The 20,186-nt window shown below is 48.0% G+C and overlaps 1 protein-coding gene across 3 annotated transcripts in view; it reads left to right on the plus strand.

Moving 5' to 3' along the window:
• LOC128878360 (uncharacterized) overlaps window positions 1-18,501 on the plus strand; it is a 59,362-nt gene extending 40,861 nt beyond the window's left edge. For all 3 annotated transcript variants that reach the window (XM_054126497.1, XM_054126496.1, XM_054126494.1), the window contains 2 exons: window positions 11,255-11,407; window positions 15,458-18,501. In XM_054126497.1, the coding sequence (XP_053982472.1) occupies window positions 11,255-11,407; window positions 15,458-16,423 (1,119 nt within the window). In that variant the 3' untranslated portion in view covers window positions 16,424-18,501. The remainder of the gene's footprint in view (window positions 1-11,254; window positions 11,408-15,457) is intronic.
• Window positions 18,502-20,186: the final 1,685 nt, after the last annotated feature.

Below are 20,186 nucleotides of genomic sequence, written 5' to 3' on the forward strand. Positions count from 1 at the left end.
GAGTTTTTGGTGGGGCCATTTTGAAGAAGGAATTGTTACTAACTGTCTCAGAATCACGAGACGCATACGAGAATTACTTACTATTCTCAAAAATAGGGCACATTTAATCTAAACGAATTCTTCGAACGATTGGACGCTAAAAAATAAATAAAGCGATACCATGACAAGCCTTTGCGGCACGGAATCTCCGGAACTCTGGCAAGGAACGAGACGGTTTTATCGCGGCCCCAGCAGCCGGCAACCCGTTCATCATTCACGGACCTATATCCAGGCGAAAAAGAGGGTACGATCGATCCTCGCCGATCCTAAATGCCCGTCTAATAATTCACGTAGTCGAAGGCGGGATCAGCCGGAATCACACTTGAGAGGGTCCAGATTACACGAGCGGTGCTCGATCGAAATAGAAGCGCGCGGGGGCGGCGGGACGCGGGGATGCCGGCGTCGGTGAATTCGAAGCGACGGGGTTCGATGCGTGACACGGTAACGCAAACAGAAATCCGACACGCCAGCCAGACAGAGAGGTCGGAGAGACACCGAGGGGGTGGACAGGACCGACCGGGCCGGAACAGGGGTGGGCTTACGCCGTTCGTGTTGACTGTGGATCGCGCGCGGGGGTAAACCCCGTGACCCCTGACTTCTCATGTCACCGTACGAGGGTGGAAACGCGAGCTCGTCCCACAATGGAAGCCTTTTTTACCGAACAGGGAAATACGCGACGGTATACGCGCGCGACAGAGGACAAATTCACGGAGGACCGAACCGCGGTCAGTTTTGTTGCATCGTGAGGTTTCCTCTAGTGATGGGTTCGGATGAACTCAGGTATTTGTCTGTATACCAGTCGTTCATTATGAACATGGTGTAACACCATCTTTTTTTATTTCTTAAAATAATTATGGTGAACGCGTAGTGTTTACGATAACAATTTCGTACGTGTTCTTGAACGGTAGTTCGTTTATCCTTGTAAGACTCAAAGAACAGAGGCCTGATCTCTAACCACAAATTTCTAGTCACATCCTTACTTGTCTATCATTACGAACAGGACATCAATAATTTCGAATCCCTTCTAACAAATCAAGACTGTAATTACACCAAATGACGATGATCAAATCCTAGTGAAAGGAAAAAGGAGAGACCCTGAAACGCTCTACCAAAAGCTTTGTCTATTTACAGCTATAAAAATATCCTAATAATTTATTATATTAATCACTAATTTTCTATGGACGAAATTAGAAATGTCAAAAACACGGCAAATTAGTTTAATCGACAGGATAGTGAGGGTACGGATTAGAAATTTGAAAGTTTTCTTTGACGGGTTTCGACAGTGGATCCCAGAAACTACGTCGCGAATGAAATCGTGGCAACCACGTTTTCTCTTTTCTCAGCCGTTCCTGGTATTCTTCCAAGATCATGAACCGTTCCTTGCCAGCATTGGTTTAAGAGTTCGCGACCTTTTCCGCTACGAGATGACCCTGCCGACTGCCGCGGATCGCTCGTTTGAGCACTCTTGCCTTTCCTCTTTGGCAAGATCGAAACCCTTCGGGCTTAATCGCCTCGAGCCGACAAAATTACGTTTGCTCTAGCGTCGATCGGAAATTAAAATCCGGCCACCACTTTCTCCTTGCCTATGCTCTACGTTTCGAGCTCTATCTGTGTGGGTCAGGTTTGATATCGGGCCTCATTCTGTAGGAAAACGCTACCGGGTTTTGCGCGGAGTTCGGTGGCTGTTAGTCGCGATACGCAGGTTGGCCGTCAGTGATTCCACGTCAGTGAGTCCAGCCGTTCAGCTTGGCTGCTTGGCTTCTATCGTGTACTTTTTAGCGCTGATCTTTACGGGATAGTCGGCATCCGCGTCCCGCTCCCCACCTCTAGTGGTTCTCTGCACGCGCTACCTCTTTCTTCGTCCCCGTTCTTCCCGCGTGGTGCTCTATCTCGCCTCTTCCTTTCTCTCTTCCTCGTCTGGTATAATGCGCGCCGGCAGTAAGCCGGCTGGCAGCTGCCTTCCGTGCAACCAACAAGCCTGGTCTGGCCCGCTCCACGACTCTCCATGCGTGGAATCTCCGGAGATTCCTCCTCTCCCTGCTTCTGCTCCTCAATCTCACCCTTACCCTTCCCACCGTTGACTCCAACACCACGCGATCGGCCGGGTACCTCCTCGTCCCACGCATTCTGCCCTCTCTCTTGCTCACGGGCCCCACCGTATCTCTGCCGGCTTCCAGTTTGACGCAGACGTCGTCTCCGTCGGTCTCATTGGCCGCACGTATGCGGCTGTTCTTCTCTTCCCCCCGTGGGCTCTCTCGGGCACCGCAGGCGACTTCGACCCGCCACGAGGGAACGGGACACCCGTACGGGTGGAGGAGTGAGAGGGACGCTTGGCTCCGAAGAGGGAGTCAGAGGATGCCGAAGTTTTGTCTGGATCGTGGACGGGACAAGTGTTGTCCGAATCCCGTCCCGCTCCGGGCTCAGGGGTCCCGTTCGAAGCCATGGCTGAGGGAAGACTTGCAAGGCTTCGAGTCAGATATGAATCTTTGTGCCCGGAGGGCGGCCCGCGCTCGACGGTTAACTGCAGGGGGGCATCCATCCTCGAGCGAGGGAGGGTGAGAGACGGCGACGACGACGGAGGAGCCTGCGTAATAATTTATTCGGTTTAGTTTCGCTGTCGGGTCTCTTCGACGGCGGATCAGGCTCCCTTCGTAAGCGTGCGTGTGCGCCGCGGCTTCGGTATCCGTGGTTCGCCAAGGACGAACACACTGTAAATACACTGCTGCCGTCGCCCGGTACCGATCACGCACGTGGGGGACACCAAGTGGAAGCATTTCTGTATGCTCCTTGGACCTATCTCCCTTGAGTTTCGGTCTTAAACGTTGTATCATGTTCATAGACGATGGTCAACGTAGTCTTAAAGATGCTAGGTGGATGTTCTAATAGACGTTGCCAACCGGAAACGGGTACCACGGTTATTCGATAATCGGCCAAGTCCGAGGCAAGTATTTCTTTGAAGAAGGGACATGTAGAAACTTCCAAGAGTTGCTGATTTCTTTGTTCTTCTTCATGGTTGGCTCATTTCTTCGAATCCACTGCACTGTAGGTGATCGTTACTGGTAAGTTAGATATATTTAGTGTTGCAAGAATGAGCCGTAAAGCTTCCAAGACTTTAGGACATTAATAGGGCCAATTCTGAGACCCGTCAAGTAGAGTCTGTTGTTGAAGTCCGGATACGAAACTCGTTGGTGTATTAACAGTATACTATTTCTACGGTAGTTTCTAAGCACTACACGTTTCGCAACAAGAATTCTTAGGTGAATAGTCGAGAAACTGCGGAACGTGGCGTGAACTAAGCATTCGCAGAATTCGGACCGAATCTCTCTTTACAAAAAGGTATAGATGAGAGTGCAGGCTTAGTTCTTAGTCAATAGATGAAATGAAAGTTGGCCTTCGCGCGAAATCGATCTTTGTAACGGAAGGGCGCACAAATAAATTGATAAAACAGTGACCCTAGTACACATTAAATGAAATTATGTTGGATGAAGTGGATGATACTGAATCCGAAACTAGTCAGTCTTGGTTTACGACATATCTTATCTTAGATATCTACGATGTTTTTAGAAACCGTATCCCAATTCACTATTATTAGTTCTATTTGAGATAATCCGCAACGGTTGTATTCTAGCACAAGTTAAACCGATTACAGATCACAAAAATTTGTTATTGCGCGAATTCTAAGAGAGAAAGTTTAACCTATCTCTGAATATAATCTATATGTTTCGTAACTTCCATTCTGCGGAAGCGTCTTGAGCGTCGACACCCATCCTCGAAATCGACCGATCGGGCGCGATCGTTCCAAGAACGAATCAAGCTGGGTTGCTGAAATCCGTGATGTAAATCTCGATATCAACCCGGAAGCGCGAGTAGAAATGCCGTAAAACGTTCGTCGCATCGATAATGAACGCGGACAGGCCAGAATACGTTCATGTGGTATCTTGATACCGGCGCGGACGTAGGGCGGGGCAGTCCAGCGTAGTGGGAGTAGCTGGAGGTTCCGGTTTTCCGGGATCGGCGTTGCAGACATGCCGGACGCGGCTTTTCGGATGATTGGCTGACCAGTACAGCCGACACGATCGGTTTCCGGTCACGGGACGCCGAATTCCAGGTCGTCGCCTTGCCTGCCGTGAATGGAACGAACGGTCCTTTATCAATTCGTGCCCAGTCGTTAGGGATCTGAGAACCAACAGTACTCGAGCGACGGACACTAAGCGTGGTGACGGGAAAGGAGTCACTTAGGATTACCGACGAGGGAAAAACGAGTCGCGCGGTTCCTGCAGAGGGGATCTGCGTCATTCGAGGCTTCATAAGTAGATTCGCGCCTAGTCGTTAGCGATCTGAGAACCGACAGCGCTCGAGCGATGGATAACAGAGGTGGTGACGGGAAAGGAGTCGCTTAGGGTCACCGATAGAAGAAATAAACAAGTTGCCCAGTTCCTGCAGGGGGTATCCACATCGTTCGAGGTTTCTTAAGTACTCAGCGCGAGGATGTGTCGACCACGACGACCTTGCTCCCGATAAAACCATGCGATTTGCAGCTCGAGCGGACCCGACGCGCAAAAAATCCATGGGAACCGATGGTAAATTCGACCCTGGCGCAGACGCCTTTTTTCGTCGTGTTTTCTCAGCGTGGTCTGCGAGGGGACGGATCGTGTACCACAGGCTGGACGACAGGAAAGAATTCCTACTCCTCTTTTTGTTTCAAGCGATCGAGGTAAAATGTTAAGTAATGCCGTAAGTAACGGAAAGAGAAAGAGAGAGAGATGGAGCTCGTGCGAGAGACGGAAGGAGAGAGCGGCGAAGTATGTCGAGTATCTAGCGTCTCAGGGATCGATAATCGGACGAAAAGGTAACGAAGCGCGTTCAGCTATAAATAAAACAAGAGTCGGTCGTGAGACGGGCTGCGAAAAATGCTAGAAACCTGCACCGAATTAGCGCCAGACGTCGGAGCCAGACTATAACGACTTCCTTAAAAACTTGCAGATCGTCTAGGGATTTTTGATCCAGGTTCTATGTAATTCTTGGCAAACTCCTGATCGATAGATCAGTAGGTATACCAGTTTATCGATCGGTAGAAGTAATTGTTTAGAGTAAATTTAGTGGGCAACGATTTTACTAATTTAAGATCTTAACAAATCTTTCAAATCTACTACGAAGACGAGACGTTCCTCCAAAAACTGTCTAATTAACGAAGAAAGCAATCTCGCGCATAACACGAAGAGCCTTTCATGGTAGCGGGGCCGGTTTACGAGAAAATTCCTGCTCGTAGCTCCAGCGGTTTGCGGATGCTCTCGCATCCGAAGGTCCGTAAGTGCTGTGAGCCTGGAGGAAAGTCGATACCTTGAACTTCCCCCCGATCGGTTCGTAAAAGGAACACTGCTATGCGGAATAAGATCGCTTCAAGCTGGTCGAAAAAAATCGGCAAAGTATCTTTTTCCAACAGTCCAAAAGTAGTTTTCTACGAGCGACATGAGCCGATGCGTCGAACCAACGCGTCTCGTTGAATTTCCGGGAAAGAATCAGGGAGTTATCGGCGACAGACGGTGGTGGATTCCGAGGCAAGATCAACAAATATCGGCGGCTGGCGAGAGGGTGGGATAGAGGTTCGTCAAATAAACGAGAACGTGAAAGGAGGATCCGCGGCTGAGAGACTCTTTGTTCCGTCACCGAAACCCAAACACTTTTTATGTCTGCGGCGAGTATGACCTCGGTGTTCCTGCCTTCGTCTCCCTCGCCACCCCCTCCCCCATCCGCGGCCACCTCCGCTGTTTACAACCATGTCAGTCTTTCTCCCTTTCCCTGTACGTCACCTACATCCGTTTCTCTCGCACGGGTATTCATTCCTCCGTCGCGTTCTCTCATTCTGTTTCTCCCTACCGGCATCCCGCAGCACTCAACAGGGGCCGGGTCATTTATCTAAATGGCTACTGGGTGGCCCGGGTCTGGCAGTGTCCTGTCCCAACAAACCAAAACTAACCCAATCACACGGGGCTGCGAGCGGCCGTCGACCAGAAGAAAGGAACCCGAAAAACAAACGTTGATAGCCGGCCCCCGGATAGATTGAGGTGTACGCGTTCCGATGCGCGGCGCGTAGGTCCCGAGACGAACAGACCAGTTCCGAGTACTCCATGGGCTCGTTCCTGGCCGCCTAGTTGTCGTTCCTTCGCGTAATGGAAGTAATCCGACCTCGTTGAGAATATTTAACGGCTGGCCGCAATGATACCGTGCCACTTTCGCGACACTTCCTAGTATCGTTGTTATGCAATGACACGCCGCCACCTCGGGACTGTTTCAATGACTGCAACGAGCCGTTAGATCCCGTCTCGCGTCGCCTAGAAACCCTGTCTGCGCCGCGTGCCAGGACAGCCCACAACGCGTCCCGACGACGCGACTATTTTCAGAATGCTTCCCGATTTTTGACGTCAGCGGTCGCCCCGTTGCGTCACCGAGGAGTAGACAAGTCTGATAGATGACCGCGCTACGACTGCTTTGATTGCACACGAAGCCGAGTACCTTCGAAATCGCGGAATTTTTTAATCGAGTTTGCAAAAGATATTAGCTAATGTCTGTATGTAGCCTCCTGTGTTTAATCGCAGTAGGTCCCAGAATTACAAACATTCAGACGTGAATATTCAAGTTTGATCGATAATGAGATCTTAACACTAGGAATATAAATTCGCAATTGCTAAAGTCCTAAATTTTCGGTCGAGTGCTGAGACGCGCTATATTGTTCTCCACTTAAACAGTTGTGTAGTCTTTCGCGTTTATTCCTATCAGTTTCCTTCGAAGTCCTCACCGTTCGCCACTCAATAAGAACAGCTGCGAAAGAACTACAAGCGCCGTATATTCACAGTCATCACAGACATTGATAGACACACATGCAAGAGCAAAGGAGACACTTGATGCCTGAACACCAAGTTACGAAACCCTAAATTACCGAAAAGGCGGCGCAGTTACGATACTTGAGACTAACTTTCTTGTCGCTGCTTCGTTAACCCTAGGTCTCCTGGTCTTTCGTCTGATCCCACGCGTTTCTAGATTGCTCTGTTCTGTTCCTGTTTCTCATCGGCATCTACCAATGCCGATCGTTAACCAAGAAACCTACATTTACGAGGAGTTATCTAGATGCCTACAAGTTGACAAATTTTACTGTACAGTCAATTTAATCCTATAGCCGCAGTTACTATCGAAGTCTCTTTCCATTTCCTACAGATCCACGTAATTTAAGCTTGATCAAATTTCCTGTTCGCGGCAGGAGTAATCGAACAGCCAGCTCGAAGCGAACCACCCGGTACGTGATTCCTCTAACACCCTCCCACGCGGTTCACGCGCGCCTCGACGCTCGTGGAACGGCAACTCCCTCGTGAATTTTTTTAATCCGATTCGCCGGCGCGTTTGCGTGGCTGCCGCGTTGTTTTCCGCCGCCGCTCCTCTCCCTTCACCCCGCCCTTCGTCTCCGCGACCCGGTTGTTCGTTTAAAATGCAAACTCGCGGTCCGCGGGGTTTTAAAACACCCGCTATACCCGGATTTCGTTGCGCCGCAAACTTGGCCCGTCCCGTGCCTCATACGGATTTATGGCACCGCTGACGTGCTTCTATTCTGGAGCTCATCGCCGGAGATTTTCCGGCGCACCTCTCCTTTCACCCTCGCCTGCTCCCTCTGTTTTCGTCGTGGCTTTTTGAAAATCGTGTTGGGACGGAATTAAGTGAAGAGAGAAAGAACGTTCGACTATGCGTTGTCGACATTTTCTTGTTTCGAACGCGTCGGAGCGCGGAAAAATGTCACGATTCGACTGGGCAATGTATCTTAATTTTCTCGAAAATTCGCGCGATGTCCCGTTCATTTTTTCTGCGTATTTTTATACGTTCGTGCGACGAATACCAGAGTACAATATTGGTTTCATGACTGAAACAACGTTCTAATGAATGACGTAAGGTAATTACTGCTTTTCGATTTTATGATATTTATTTCTTCATTCCATCTCCTTGTGTAGTTTTGGTAAGTCTAGCGAATTTTATGGTCAAGCTCTACTTCTTCAGTCTCTGCGTCCTCTGCGTCTCGCAGAAAAACAAGTCAGTATACTGATGATAAAAGCAGAAGTCCTATCTGGCGTTATTCGTAGCGGGTAAGTGGCCTTATTACGCCAATTGAGTTTTGATTTGACTATGGATGAAGCCGATCTCCCTTCTTGATACCATAAAATCTGGCCTTTTGTGCGTTTAGCACCGACGCACGTGACGTTCTATAGGACACTCGTTCCTTTCTCCGTTCTTCACAGTCAAGACCACTCTTCTATTCGTAGCGATATTCTTTGATACGACTCTTCATTATCTCCAACTCCTTTGCCAGCAGTCGGATCCTTGAGGAGTCCTTTGGTCAAGCTCTTCACCCTCTGGAGGGATTCGCGAGTACGTCCCAGAATTCCGCCAGTTCGTTTAATCTATTTACGGAGCAAAAGTCGCCGCGTCAAGTATGAATATTTATCGCCGCTTGGTCGTTCGAAACGAAGCACCGAGTGTGCGAGGGGTCGAGGAAAAGGTGGCCGCCTCGAGCAAACGAACCGCGCCAACCGCACGCGCCTTGTCCGGGATTCCGCGTCCCATTTGTCGACCGGCCGTTCCAAGCGAAAGGTGGCCAGAATTCTCGTATGTCATCCCCGGTGTCGATCCTTATTCGGTACTGCGGACTGGATGGCCAGAGATCATTACAGATCTCAAGTTTCGTGCGCTTGACTAAGGGCCCTTGAAGCTATGGGCATTTATCATTAGGGTGGGTCAGATTTTGGCGACAGACTGTATCTGATTAACTATCATAATTCAAATAGGGGTTAATAACAGAGAAATGTTTCTAGGTGGTTACTCATTAAGGAGCTATTACTTAGAAGAATTTCAGTCCCTCCATAATAAGCCGTAGGCTATTGGGACACTCCTCACTTGGGCTCCTGATTATGCAGTCGCTGATTGGCTCATCATAGATTGCCAATTTATTAACTTTATGTGCTTCTCCATTTACTAGTAATCAGCTTCTACACCGCGTACCAAGCAACTTGGAGTAATTAACCCGGCAAACGTCTCTCGTCAAGTAAAAAGTCGTGTGAAGCGGAGTACCAAACCGAACCTGAGATGCTAGTTGTCATAGAATGGAATCTTAAACCGGTATAGGTGTTTGAGCTTGACACGGGTATAGACAGATCCCGTCTCGCACAGCTATGCGGCTAGACTATATGCTCGTTATATGTCAATACGCATTGCGTGACACGGCCATCCGTAGGTGACAGAATGCCGGGCTCAATGCTTGGGCGTATTCAACCGTGAAACGCACCCCAACGCGTTTACGTAAGCACACGAGAAGACACACACACCCCCAAGTAGGTTAATCTCCACCTGTTTCGATCGAACCGGTTATCTCGGAAGGGTGGACGTCGCCTGATACTGAGAACTCTTGGAACGTCGACGATTACCTCGGGTTCGAGTGATCGAGGTCACGATCGTTACCTTTGATTTTAGGGATGCATACGTTTCCGCTCTAAAACTTTCTATTTCACGAATATACTAGACTTGGGACGATCGCCACTAAACCTGGACATCTATTGATCATAAATTGGAATTCGATTTTTTATTTATATTCGCGATCATTTCACAGCCCATACAAGGTAACTTAGGATTCTATCCTCCTGGTTTTGAATGCATTTTATCAAATTCCGTTTGCTGGCGACGAAGATGCAGTATCGGCACCGTCGCCCACATTCCGTTTAATTACAGGACCCGGTCGTTTGATCGGACCGTATTATCTTAAGGCGGCGGTCACCTAGATATCAGCATTGTTATCCTGCCTGACCGCAGCCACTTAACCGAGTTGTAAGCCCCCACGAGTTCAACTTTACCCTTCAACAGGTGTTCAGGGAAAGACAATAATGTCGCGCATGCGCTCGAAACTTCTTAAGGTCGCAAAGTTCGTCCGAACAATCTGACCGCGGCCATACCTATGGACCGTGACAGTATTCGCGCCGGAGTTAATTGAGTTTCTGAGGAAGTTGAATTTTTTCCACGAGACGAACTACTGTGACGGAAACTTTATGTAGATGCCCACGAAAGAGCGCCGTGACTTATTTCGCACATAAATCGCAAAGAAATATGAATTTTACTATGTTCTAGATAATTCGATATTGGAGTTTGTACAAAGCTACAATATTAATACTAAGTACGAAAAGAAGGAAATAGAAGAAAGCAAAGCTCCTTCGATTTCCTGATCTGACTATGCCAAGCAATTATTTTAAAGGGGAGAGTGAAGCTAAAGTGAGAACGCGACCGTGCAGATGGACTTACTGGGTCAGTCCCGTTTCCTCTTGGCTAGTCTAATGCAAGAAGAAGACGATCGACGTTTCCGTGTCAGTCCTCTACTCTCTGCATTCCGTTGACAAAGCTAATCTCGGACCCAACTAGCCAACGTCTAACCGATGAGGTATTACCCTCAGTTGCGTTGTGTTGGGACCTATGACTCCGCCAACAAGTATATCTTACAGGAGAGGGTTCTGATCCGGAGATACTTCTCTTTCTCTCGAAAAAGACTAGGTAGAGGACTGCAACCGACCTTGCAGTCCATCCACGCGGTTGATCATATTGCTTATAGCAATATCTAACTTCTATTTCTTAAACTAATTGAAAGCATATGAATTTTGCGCTTTATATTCGAGCGTTTGAAAATGTAGCGTTTCCATCTGTTGTTTTTTTTAAATTATTTTGATGTAGTAACATGTGCGGGTAATAGTGAGCGAAAAGTTTGAAATTGCGTTGGTATTTTGCCTGGCAGCGGCCTACGTTACCGACAGGAGGTACAGATTCGGAGAGTTCTAGATTGCCGACAGCGTATAACATAAGTAGTTGTCGGTAACAGAATTGCAGGAATCTGGTAATACCTGGTGGAAAAATAGGAACCTTCTTGCCTGCAATGCTAGTTCTATGTGACTACCTAGATGTCACTGAAGCGAGTACATACAGCCTTCTCAAAGATAGATAATAAAAGTGCGAAATCAATAAAATTAATTGTTAACTGTAGCAATGTGACTGAGGTATAATAATTTTGCAAATTGAATGGACTTGAATAAATAACGCGACGTATTCCCATTTTTCCAGAGCCGGATCGTCTTTCCCTGCATTTAACCCGTCTAACTGAACTCTGAACTGAATTTTAAATTGAATCTTGCCTTGATTTCAGGCATTAAATGGCGCCGAGGGCACGGTTCCACCCGGAAGAGTGTACAAGAAGGTTGCAATCGTGGAGAACTTTTTCGACATCATCCATGCTGTCCACGTTGATCTCGAGGGTCGTCCAGGAAAGCATGCAGGTCAGAAGAGGACGTACAGGACGGTAAGTCTCAAGTTAAATTCCTGTAATATTAAAATACAGCGGCGCTGACAAAAATTCTCATAGTAGCACTTCTAAGTCATATCTGAAATCTTCAATTACCGTAAACATTGGTAGACCTGGTAGATGATTGCGAGGAAGGGAATTTTCAAGTTTCCCACGAAAAACCAAAACACATTCCTTATTAGACTGCAGGATCTGCCCAAGACCGGAACCACTTTCCACTTTTCTGTATTATTCCTTGTTGCCACGAATATCTCCATTCCTCTGACATGTATGCGAACACTGAATGCTGGGACCCTTGGACACTTGTACTCTTCATATGCCAAAGATTGATCACGGATACTACAGAACACACAACACCAGACAGATCACAGAATAAGCATAGCATAGATAAACCACAGCGCAAGCACAGATCACATCGTAGCACAGGTCACCTTGGTGGTTCGTGCTATGCTGTAGCACAAACCACCGCGCAACCACAGTTGACATCGTAGCACAGGTCATCTTGGTGGTTCGTGCTATGCTGTAGCACAAACCACCGCGCCACCACAGATGACATCGTAGCACAGGTCACCTTGATGGTTCGTGCTATGCTGTAGCACAAACCACCGCACAATCACAGATGATATCGTAGCACAGGTCACATCGTTGCACGGAGCACATCGTAGCACGGAGCACAGCACTAAACACCAGGAGATATACTCCTGGTTCGCAGTGGCAGTTCTTAGTTTCCCCACAGATGTGGGTACTCACGGCAGGAACCACTTGGAGGTGACTACTTGCTCAACTATGACTCTCTCAAGTGCTAATCCGGGTACTAGATCTGTGGACGGATCCGACACCCCAGTCGACCGCCTTGAGAGAATCATAGTCACTCCTGCCTTTTAAAAAGAACGATGCGTGTTTCGTTCTGGGTCTACTGGTGGCCTCGTTAATAAAAGTACCTAACAAGCAGGAATCATGAAAGGGATCAGTCAGTTATTCCATAATGACGAATACGGGAAGCGCCGCCACTATTCGAACCGTAGATCCCAACATGCCAACATTAATACTGGTTCCCCTAAAAAAACAATGGTTCCAGAACGTATCTGGTGTCATCTGAATTCAATCGATGCCGACAACGAGCTCCCTAGGGAAGATATATCGGCGCATCGATGACCCCGAATTCGTTCGGTGTCGTCAGCACGCCAAATTCTTGCATGGCCAGCCGCGACACACGATATTTACCGTTCCCAGGGGAAGGCATTGAGCCATTCAAGCGTCGAACACTCGATACCACACGTCATCTCACGTGTTCCGCCGCGCGTTGGCGTAAAGCTCTCTCCGGGGTATCATATCTGTTCTCCAACGCCCTCCTCCCTCACGGGCTGATCGGTTCGCCTTCTTTCTCCGCTTGTCCGTTCCTCTTTCTCCCGTTCGCAACCCCGCCGACCTTCCCACCCCTGTTTCCCGCCTCGCTCTTTCGCCGCGGGGGGGGCCCCCCCCCCCTCGCCACCGCCCCAAACCGCGTCGTCCTCTTCCTCTCTCAACCGCCGCGATCTGCTTGTGATTCAAAACCTCAGGACACTTGTTGCATTGCCTGCTTACTCGTACACTCGCACACACGCGCGCAGAACTGGCGCGCACACGCACGCACGCATACGTTCGTGCGGCCGTGAAACTGTTTTACGTTTAAGTCGACATTACAAGTCGCAATTCATCGGTTCGCGGGAGCAACCCACCCCCGTATCCCGCCGCCCTGGGACGTTGCGCGATGGTAAATTTATTTGATGTAGAACGGACGGGTTTCGAAGTTACGGTACTGATAACATTGAACAAAATGGATTGTAGTCTTATGTCGCATGCTAGGTCGTAATATAAGTTTGGAGGCATGTTCCGACTATCATAGAACAAGAGAAAGCTGATAAAAAACTAACTGGTATGTTCGGTGATTGCGTGTGGATATAGACCGTAAACACAAGAAGATAGCGGTATGGAATCAGAAACTAGCTGGTAGATTCAGTGGTCGAGGATGAAAGCAGGGTCTATGCTGTAGAACTAGCAACGGTGTTGAACTAGGAACAAAGTGATGGATTCACTGGCTGGGTGTGGGTACATAGTGTCTACATTGTAGACACGAACCGACAGCGGTGCTAACTAGAAACAAACTCGTAATGGTCCTGAGTTGGAATGTTCATTCTCTGGGGGTGGAGAATAAAGGTTTAATTTAAACCCAGCCGTAGACTTCGTTTGTGAAAAAAAATCGTCGCCATGCCCAAGCAAACAGAAATCCATAGAGACAGATGGAAATATTAACAGTGCTACATCAAGATTCGGTAAAGCAAGGACTAGGTTGCCACGGGGTTCATATAACGAAGTATTTGCATGACCCAGGGAAAGGTTCAGTTGGAGTGAAAATATTTAAACAGTAGGGTTGGTACATTACAACCGTGTTGGCATTCCGCGTTTATTTGTACGCGATGATCTGTTTTTGGGGTATGTCGACCCTCTGCGGATCGAACGAGCGAGTTAGCATTGGTGGGAGGAGTCAAGGGAGCATGACCGAGAGAATCAATGTTTTAAAATCATCGACATCGTTCACAGATATGGCGCTGGCATACTGGGCAACTCGACAGTTTCGCCGGGCACCGCCCACGAAGGTATAGGCCAGTATGATTAGAATACTTGTTTAAAATCGGATATGTCTAGAAAATACGAGGTCTCGTACAAAGCGTCCCCGTTGGTATTCGCAAAATTCAGGTTCGTGGCGCGAACGAGGGCTTGACATGATTTAGAGTGGCTGCGTGTGCGAAGTCTTCGCAAAGTTTAGGGTGTAGGGTAGCCCAAGGAGCTCGTGAAATGTGAGGGTTGCGTCGCACACAAGAGGGTGCTGAGTTGCGGTTAATTGATACTTAGGTACTTGGGGTATCAGTTTCCTAAAGCGGAAGGTAATAGAAAACTTTAAATTTCGCCGTAACATTTTTAACGAATCGGTGAATTGGATCGCATTGCTCATTAAATAAGTCAACTGCGTGTAATAAGTCTACACCTCTACCTTGCGCTATATCGTTCAGATTCGAAAGCGAAACAATACTAACGCTTCCCAATCATCCGATGGTTTCTTCATTAAAGTTCGGAACGAGAATGTCGTTCGCGGCGTGCACAAGTTTGCCACTGTGTCACGTTGATCCAAAATCCATTATCTCAGTTTCTTACCTACAGCTCTTTTCTTCGTTTTGCAGGCAAGCCTCAAGTAAATCTTATCAAATTACCTCACTGTACCGTGCAGCTATACACGCACACGCACACGCACACGGACGTATACGTACACCCACATCAACCTTTGCCTTTCTCAGCTAGGAGGCTCCCATCCTTGATTAAGTTATGCCGCTCCTCCACCTCCTTAGAGAGAAACGTTTCCTATTAAGAGGCAGAGAACATCCCTCCGGCTAAATACCTCCTCGCAAAGACATCAAAGTTCCGTTACTGCTCATGAATTTTCCCCAGTGGGCGTTCCGCGTGAAACGGCTCCACGTGACGCTGACGTTTGACAACGGAAGAAAAGGGGTCACCCATGCTGTTTGCTGTTGAGTCGCACTCTGCGCTTTCTAATCCCTCTCGAGGAACGTACCCGGTACTTGGGACTCGGATGCCATTTCCATCAAAGTGGAAATTGTGGTCTCGAGTCCTTCGTGATATGGGTCAGATTGAAAATTGTAGGGGATACCGAAAATGTTTCGGCTCGACTTAATAGCGATCGGCAATAACCTTAAGGATGATTCCGTTCGATGCTTTTAGCTACAAGTCTATCAGGAATCAGGTGTTAAGTACTTGCCCCTCTAGTTGAAAAATCCGTTCACGAATTACGGATCATCCTTGATCTATCCCTCCCAATTGGTCTCTTTTAAACTTGTTGCCGAATAAAAGTAGCTGGTTCCATTATCTCCGTGCTGAAGCATCGCAGTAGTAACGAACGAATAGGTATTCCAGGGGTGTAGAGGAAATCATGAAACGAAGAACAGACTGGCGAACGAATTCCCATTCTAACGGGAGACTCATGTTTTGTTCCAGATCACGGAAACGTACGGCTTTCTTCCACGCGAGGCGGTAACGCGATTTCTGCTGGGCTGCACGGAATGCCAACGACGCCCGCGGACCCCGAGCCCGACGAATTTATCCACCCAGGCGCAGTCTACGACGACGACTCCGATAACGACGACGACGACGACGACGACGACGTCGTTGAGCCCTAACGCGGGCGCCGCCCTCACGACGACGACGACGGCGTCAGTGCAAAGTAGTTCTAAGCCGCGCGAGGGACATCAGCCCGGTGACAGCAAGGGTCTGTACAGCTACAGGCATCACAAGCATCACAAGGGTAGCGGGTCGATAGATAAAACCGATAAGGAGAAGGAGGAGAAGTACAATCCCTTGAGTATCACGAATCTGCTGAAGAAGGAGCCAGTCGCAGGGAGTTTTTTACCGAGCACGGAAACCCTACCCGAGTCCAGGCGAACCCCGGAGTCGGATCGAGCGAGCTCGAGAAGTTCGGCCTCGTCGAAGAGGAAAAGGATGTTGCCAGAGGGGCGAACGCCATCCCCTCAGCCCAGCCAGCCGTTGCCAAGGCCGTGGAGTCCTGGACTCGATCCCAAGAACACGCCCATCGACTACAGTCTTCCCATCACTACCTCGTACCTGAAGCATCAGCAGAGGCTACTGCAGGCGGAAAAAAACAAGGCCGCCGCGCTCAAGGAGGCTGAGTACGAGCAGAAAGTCACCGTCTTGCCCGCGGAGGACATCGACACAGTCGAGAGGGACAGATACTCGCCAGCCACCGGATTGATCGACACCAATCTCAATCTACTGGCCACCATTCAGCACCTGCACTGCCAAGTGATGCTGGCTCTCACCGAGAGGCTGAGACCCTCCATGACGATGCCAAGCCCCCTCGTTCTGCCTTCGATGACCAACGTACTCTCGAACGGCATATTGATGGGCTCGGAGGTGTCAGTGCAGACCGGGGAACATCACACGTGAAAGACGTTACTCTACGAAGAGTACCAGAAGATCGGAACGACCAATTGACTCCTGTTTGAGAACGCGTGTCGCGGATATGCTTGCTTCTAACAAGAACGGACACACGGGTGGACGCAACGTCCTGACCTGTTGCTTTAAAAAAATCGGACTAAACTGTGGCATACTGGATGTACTTTGACCCTAACGCAGCAAGTTCCCAACGTTTTTCGACGGGGGACTCTGCGGGGAACAGAACTATCTAGACCGCGTCTACCTTAATTTTTGATATTTAATAAATTACTCCTTTCTCAAATATCGTTGGAACTTTTACTCGAGACTCTGGAGGATAATGAAATTCGGTCCCGACTGCGAACCTCGACCACGGTCTTCGAAGGCAACGATAGCGCGGCCAATATCCGATCCGAGCTGCCATTCGTGTTATCGGGTAACGCTATCATCTATTAAACCGGATAAGATCAATTACTTCAGCGGCGTCCTGGCGTCACGTCAGTTAACCGACCGCGCCGGTTCGGATCGTTGCGCGCTCCCGATATAGACGGTGAAACGAAACGAATTATTCGTGAGTCTGTCAAAATATGGGTCGACCGTCGCACGTCACCGATTTGCAAAGGAGCGCTGCAACCGCAAACCGGGGAGCGTTCGATATTTAGAGATTCGGTCGCGAGACGGGCTCTGAAATGGACGACGGGTTCGACAAAGGCGATCGTTGTGCCAGGACAGCTCCTGAATAGAACGGGCAAGATTTTAGCCCAGCGCATTGCCTCGTGACCCGCGGCCATTGTGGATTCTCGATCATTGACTGATAGGTCGCGAAAGGTCATTTATTTTTTTTTCAATTTGCGTGCGATGCCCAGAAAACAAGTAATTATCGGATCTATGTTTAGGATTGGCCCGTTGGTTTTTGTAAATTTAATTTCGATCGCGGTCCAGATGTATTCGTGGACGTAGCTCAACAAGTTCGATAAGATCTCTGAGGTGGTGATTTGAATGAGAGAAGTCTAGGCCTATAAAGTAGCGCCATTTGAAGAAGGTTAGAAGATCATGGAGAAGTTAAAAGGGGCTCTGAGTCCAGGAACCTTGTTTACCTTGTTGGGCTATAGTTCTCGCTTTCAAGATTGAATTTTTGCCCCCGATTCAAGAGCCAGGACCACCCAACTTTGCGTGTACGTAATATGAATGAAGATGAATCTCGGTTCGAGAGAAAAGTTGCTTCCTCGCTTCCATGTTGAACTGGCCCCGATTTTCTCGCTTGGAAACCGGGACTTGCTATACTTTATACTTCCTAGGACTTCGTTACTCCTGCGTCGCGATCGCTGTGCGCACAATTACGCTTAATCCCGATTGCGGAATTGATTTTTTACGGCGTCGTGTTGGGTATTCCGATGCAACGATACCGGTGTCTGAACAGTACGTTGTTGTTCGACGTTGAACAAACGTTTCCAAATAAGTGGGGCCTCGTTCGATACGAATGTTATTATACCAAAGGCATTGCGAGGCACAAAATTCTCGCGACGACCATATTTTCGGAACCTGACCGTATCGTTTTATCGATGTTCGAGCTATCGTCGCGAACGTGCCGCGCTCGTTCCGTCGACAAACTTTTTCGTATTTGACCGTGTAGTCTAGCCTTGTGTATGATATTAAACCTAGAGGTAGTTTTTCGTGTATCATATAGCATGTCGTTAGCCGGTGAACCTCAAGGACAACAAGGTACATAATAGCCCTTAAGGTGTGATCACACGGACGTGTTTGTACTATTAGAAGTTTGATAATCGTTGTGAAAGTAGCCGCAGATGTTGAGAACACTCGTGAGAGTTTCGAATAGCACCGAACCCTATTATTTTGTACATAAAATCGTTGTAACATAGCGCAGTTAGTTATTAAGGGTAAAACGCGCGACTATATTATTACGAATAATATTTACTATTATTATTATTATTTTTATTAATATTATTATTATTAATATTATTATTATGATCACTGTGACAGTTATCTATATAATTATTATTAATTATTATTTTATTATATTAAAACTGCACACGAATCAGATGGGAAAATATATGAGATCACAAAATCTGTACGGTCTTGGCTTCATTTCTCTACCCCTATCTTCACATTTGATTGATATTTTAATGATTGTAGCCTGGTTTGAAACGTTGATACATTGGTAAACGATGGAAATAAAGAAAATTTCACTCGATTATAAAACCATGATTAGCTTCGTTGTTTCAAGCTCTATCTTCCTATCTTTGAAGTCCCATCAAAAGTGTGAGAGTAGAGTACCACCCTAGCACCTAGGACAAGCTTCGCATCGAAATGGGATATTCGTCGTTCGATATAGCCGTCCATGGCGGAAAACGAGAAAGACCGTGGAAAGATCGGTCGATCCTTCGCTCTATGAACGAACAATGAACGCAATTGACACTTCTAGCTCTACGGCCACGGGGGTTGAGAGTCGGTCGTCCTGGCGCCACGGTGTACTTTAATATCACGAACAAAGAGGACGGAATCATCGAGTTCCCTTTAACGAAGGAGAAAGCGGAGGCAAGTTACCTGCTCTCACAGTAAGGATCGTTTCTTCGAGGCACCATAGGTAATGCAACCTTTACCCATCTGGCTGTTGCCAGCGTTGTAGCGGCCTCGTTCTATCAACTGGTGCTCTCTCTCTCTCTCTTTCTCTCTCTCTAAGTCCACTTTTCTCTCTGTCTATCCTCTCCGGTACCCTTTATTCTTCACTCCACCCGCTCCACCTGTCTTCTTCGTGCCTCTCCCTCTGCCCTTAGGAAAACCTCCCTCTCCGCGATTCCAATAAGGCTGCCTCCGTACCACGCTTTCCACCCTCTCTCTTTCTGCCCGTTACTGTTCCCTCAGTTCTCGCTTCCACTCTCGGTCTCTTCGTCCTCTCACCCTCGTTCGTTGACTCCCTCTACCCCTCTAGCACCCCCGTGAAGCACTCTCCTCTCCTCCGCGCCGCGGTGGCCAACGTCCTTTTGCGAGACTCCGAGCTTTTGCCATGGCATTGTTGCTATCGATTCGGCCCTGGAAACGTGTTTTTCTTCGGATATTTCGTGGCTTTCCCCAGCTACGGGCGGCTTCGCTCATCTGGAATAACGAGGATTCTAAGAAACCGGAGTGTCTCTCCTCTTCCTTTCCGTTTACAGCCGTGCACCCACTATTTTTCCCCTACGACGTCCGAAGAGCTTTTTTGGTAACCCGGGGCACCGAATACGCTGGTTATTTTTGGCTTCGAGGTTTGGGTGACGAGTGTCGAGGTAACGCCTGGGTTACAGAAGACAATGTGTCTTTCACTCATCGTGATCCTTCTATTTCTTTATTCGAGATATGTTGGGGACAGATGCCAAAGTAATCTCCAGATAAACAATCGAGGGGGGTGCATCAATAAGGAGGCAATTCCATTTTTTTTTCAAGCTGCCTTATTTCCTTAAAATTTTCTTTAAAACACATGTTTATTTTATTCTTAAAACATTTGGCAACGCAAACGAAAAATGCAGAATACAAAGAATCGTAAAATTAGTGCAAAATTCTTCCTGCTCTGTCTAACCTCGAAACCATAAAAAAGTCGAGCTGCCTTCTTATCACAGCAATTTTTGAATGGTCAATTTGAATGCTGGCGAAACAAGGTCTGGATCCATGAATGATTTCAACGTTTTTCAATTTGGATATTTAATTTTATTAAACATCCCTTCAGGCTGAGATTTTTCACGGATTAGGTAGTTAGTACTTTCCTCGAGTTCCTAAATGC

This window comes from Hylaeus volcanicus, chromosome 6 (genome assembly GCF_026283585.1).
Source record: "Hylaeus volcanicus isolate JK05 chromosome 6, UHH_iyHylVolc1.0_haploid, whole genome shotgun sequence".
NCBI classification, from domain to species: domain Eukaryota; kingdom Metazoa; phylum Arthropoda; class Insecta; order Hymenoptera; family Colletidae; genus Hylaeus; species Hylaeus volcanicus.